The 4,073-nt window shown below is 42.9% G+C and overlaps 1 protein-coding gene across 1 annotated transcript; it reads right to left on the bottom strand.

The window, feature by feature from the left end:
* Positions 1-1,175: 1,175 nt before the first annotated feature.
* On the bottom strand, positions 1,176-3,170 carry LOC128043456 (tetratricopeptide repeat protein 30A). Its single transcript, XM_052635800.1, has one exon. It carries the CDS (start codon positions 3,168-3,170, stop codon positions 1,176-1,178), a length of 1,995 nt encoding a protein of 664 aa, XP_052491760.1.
* Positions 3,171-4,073: the final 903 nt, after the last annotated feature.

The following is a 4,073-nucleotide window of genomic DNA, read 5'->3' as shown; positions in this document are numbered from 1 at the left end:
TGGTAGGAATTCCTACTGTTCATTGAAAGCTATTAGGTTGAACCATGGGAACTGCTGTTTTTGTAGGCTGAAAACTTTTAAAATCAGCAATTTCATATGGTTCAACCTAATGTTGTTGACTTTTTCTAAACCAGGTTAAGTGGCCATGCCAGTCACTTTTATGAAGAACAAAGGTATAAGGGGTGGAGGAAACACATAATAAAGCTCTTGTAGCTTGTATTAAATGTCATAAGGTTTCAGAATCATTGATAACATTTTATGGTATGAGTAGAAGACTTTGATGGGGTGACTGGAATAGAATTTTTTTTTTGTAGAATATTTTTCTTTTTCCAAGAGGTTACAACATAAAAACAAAGTCCAGTATTAATGTGTCCTAAGTAGAAACAAGAATTAAGAACCAAGTTTTAAGGGTATCTTAGAACTTTATTAATAAGTGTTATTAATCAGTTAAAGAAAAGAGTAACATCATATATTCAAATTATTAACAAATAGACAAAAGAAAACCATGAAAATTTATCAGTTGTTTATTGTCTCCACACCACAGCACCATAGTTTTGTTATGGTATAATTTCCTACTAAATCTTGCAGGTTAAAAAAAAAAAATTGGGATATAAAGAATTTTTGTTAAAGAAAGCATTACCAAAAAAAAAAAAAAGCATTACAATTGTATTGGAAAATTCTGCCAAGACATACTAAAATCTATGCAAAACATATGCATTACAAATTAATGTTACTCAAAGATAAATTGTTGGAGTATAACATGAAATCTTTGAGATTATTATTAATCTCCAGATGTCCTACACATTAACTGAGTTCTGGACTTGACAGTGCTTGGTCCCTGGAAGATATAATCTTTTCGTGCAGGATATTTTCAGAGTATAGCAAAACACAAAAGATACAAAGGAGAGGAGATGTAGGCATTACAAACACTATTAGACACATTTCCCCATTCACTTTTGAATTTTTCATAAATCTTTCTAAGGTTCAAGTTCTTTTTATTATAATCCTTTTGTGATGTTTCTCAAAAGATACATCTAAATTATTTTCATTATAATTTTCAAGTGTACAAATTTCAATGTACAACAAATGTGAAAACACCAAAGAACAAAGATAAAAGAGTTGCAAATATATAAAGTTAACAGAGCCATTTTGATAAAAGCCATCATTAGACATTACTACATATTCCAGTCTACAATCTCATAAATCAAAGCTTTTAGCTCTCTGGATTCATATGTGACTGTATTCTTTCCAGTATGCATTCTTTCTTCTTCCAGGGGTTGCTCAATAACAGCAGGTATGTTCCTCCCATAAAGTTCGCAGTGTTCTAGAAACTGAACACATTCTTGAATGACACTGTCACGAAGTACAATCATGTGTTTTGACATGTTTTCTAATAATGACAGGAAGCATCTTTTGGCATAATACCACGTATCAGTTCCTAGTTTTTTATTATAGGGTTCCAAGCTTTTGATAACCCGGGAAATACCAAAGTCATAATTTCCTTTGGCACAATAAAGTGTCCCTATCACCAAATTCACAATGCAGAAATGGTAGATTTTCTTATCTGGGTCATCATAGGAGAGCTGCTCTTCCTCTTTTTCAATCTTCCTCATCAACTCCTCAGCTTCTTCATTTTGACTTGTCATAATATATGAAACACACAGGTTGGCCAGCACAATAGCACTGACTTTCAGGATGTTGTCATAATGCTTCTTGACTATGGGCTCATAAAAACCTATGGCTTCTTTGTATTTGTTTTCCTGCATGAACAGAACATGAGCCACATTCAGCTTCCACACATCGTGGTCATTACAGAATTCCACAGATTTGCGGAAGATCTTTTCTACCATTGGGTAATTTTCAAGGTTCCAGTAGATTTTGGCCTGGGCCATCAACACAGGAATGTACTTCTCAAGGGTTTCATCATACTCATTCTCTGCCTTTTTGATAGCTTCATCATCTTTATTGTGTCTTGCTTCCTGCACTTGTTTGGTGAGTCTCCTGAGCTGTTCAGTCAGCATCCCTGCTAGGCCATCAAGCTTAACGAAAGCCTCCTCAGGAGCTGTCTGGCAAGTGATCATGGCATCCAAGAAGTCATAGAGATAAGGTGTGAGGAACTTGTAAGTCAAATGGGCATTCTCTGCCAGGACATCTGCTGCCAGGTCAAAATACTCATATTTACAGTAGAGCAACAACAGGTTGCCAAAGGTCTCTGGAGGAAAGGGGATCTGCTGGAGCAAAAACTGTAGTTTTTCAAACCCTTCTGTGGGCCTGGCATCCATGTTCATTAGCGCCTGGTTGTGCAGGGTCACGGGGTCTAACTCCTCCTCTGCCCTTGGTGGCATGTCAGTGAGGGTTTCTTGGGCCGCCTCATAGTTTCTCAGTTGGTATTCTATGGCAGCCTTGAGGTTGAAGGCTTCCACCAGAGCAGTCTGGTGAAGGACTAAGGTGTTGCCGACACTTCTAACATCAATGCCTTCAGTGGTCATGCCCACACCCAGCTCTGGGTGCTGGCGGATACCATGCTCAATAATCTCCACGATATGCTTTAAGGCGGATGCATACTGTCGGCTGCTGAAATAGGCCAAAGCCAAGTTGTAGGAAAGATCAGGCCGGTAGCCCGAAGCCTGCAGGGCCGCAGAGAACTTGGAACACGCGGCTTCATAATGTCCCTCCTTGTAGAGCAAACAACCCAGATTGACCTGGCCATCCAGCTCGTTCTCGCCCCCGCTGTCTTCTCCTCCTTCACTCAGTAGCTGCTCCACCAGGCTCCTGGCCCCGGGCAGGTCGCCCTCGCTGTACTTGATCGCGGCTTGGAGACGGAGGACCCGGTTGTGGTAGGCGGGGTTGTCCAGGAGGAGAAAGGACACGCGGGTGGCCTCTGGGTAGAGGCAGGCCTTGTACAGGGCCTGGGCCTGGTACAGGCGGTACTGCTCCAGCTCCGGGTGCAGTTGGCGCAGTTGCTCATAGCACTCGGCAGCCAGCGCGAACTCCTGTAGGCGGTAGTAGCAGTAGCCCAGCAGCGACAGCCCGGCGCGGCTTCTCGGGCTCCGCTGGAGCTCTCCGCCCAGCAGCTGCACGGCCTCGGAGTACCGGGCATCCCGGATGAGCCGGTACACAACCGCGGTGAACTCCCCGTCGGGGATGGGCTCACCGCCCAGCGCCGCCATAACTGCCTCCGCGGCTGTGCATCCCAGTTACCAAGGCAACATGCCAACCGGAAACGGAAAACTGTTTTGTCCGGATATTACTTGGCAACGGGAAAACCGCGTAAGGAATATAAAAGAATCACTGAAGTGAATTTTTAAACTACTGTATTAGTCCCCGAGAACTCCAGGCTGCGAAGGTGGTGAGTCACGCACGATACATCAAAGGCCTCGGGGCAGTTCCGAAACGGAAACTCTACTTCCCGGCAGGCACTGGTCCGATCGCGCTGGCGTCGGGACGTGCAGCGCTGCATGCTGGGAGGCGTAGTCTCTGCAGAACGGACCCTCTTGCCTTCCATTAGTGTTGTTGATTAAAATTGCTGGCCGCCTTTTGTGTCGCCTGTCTCTGGCTGGGGGAAGAAAGGTTTGCGATCTGAAGCCCCTTACGTTTTTAGCCTTATACACTTTGCAATATATACTCATGGTGTCGTTTCGCGGTTAGTTTTTATAATTTAATGAGAAGAAAAGGTGGAATATCTCTTCGGAATTCTTTTGGAATTAGAGTAGCTTCTCTTTTTAAGCTGCCTTGGCACAGTTTCTAAGTAATATGCAGTAGATAATAATTCTTATTTTTGTCGTTTCCGCAAGTTAACGATGGGCAGTGGTTTTGTGAATATTATCTGGTACTGGAAGACGTTCAATTTTAGATCCAGGTGTTCCCTCCGCCCTCCACAAAGAACAGTTATTACTGAGTAGATGTTAGTGTTTAATCTTGGTCATATCTGTTGGTCTGGCTCCCCAACTTTCACTACATGTAAGAAACCAATCTTCCTCAATCCCCCTACGTCTCCATTGATCATTCATGATCTACGTTGGCCTATCCAGTACCAAAGTAAACAGTGTACAAATAAAATCATGTCTTTCCTG

Source organism: Budorcas taxicolor, chromosome 2 (genome assembly GCF_023091745.1).
Source record: "Budorcas taxicolor isolate Tak-1 chromosome 2, Takin1.1, whole genome shotgun sequence".
In the NCBI taxonomy this organism is placed as follows: domain Eukaryota; kingdom Metazoa; phylum Chordata; class Mammalia; order Artiodactyla; family Bovidae; genus Budorcas; species Budorcas taxicolor.
This window is presented reverse-complemented; position numbering and strand designations above follow the sequence as displayed.

What these genes read in the sequence shown, in the direction of transcription:
- LOC128043456 (XM_052635800.1), bottom strand. Translation starts at nt 3,170, where the DNA reads ATGGCGGCGCTGGGCGGTGAGCCCATCCCCGACGGGGAGTTCACCGCG.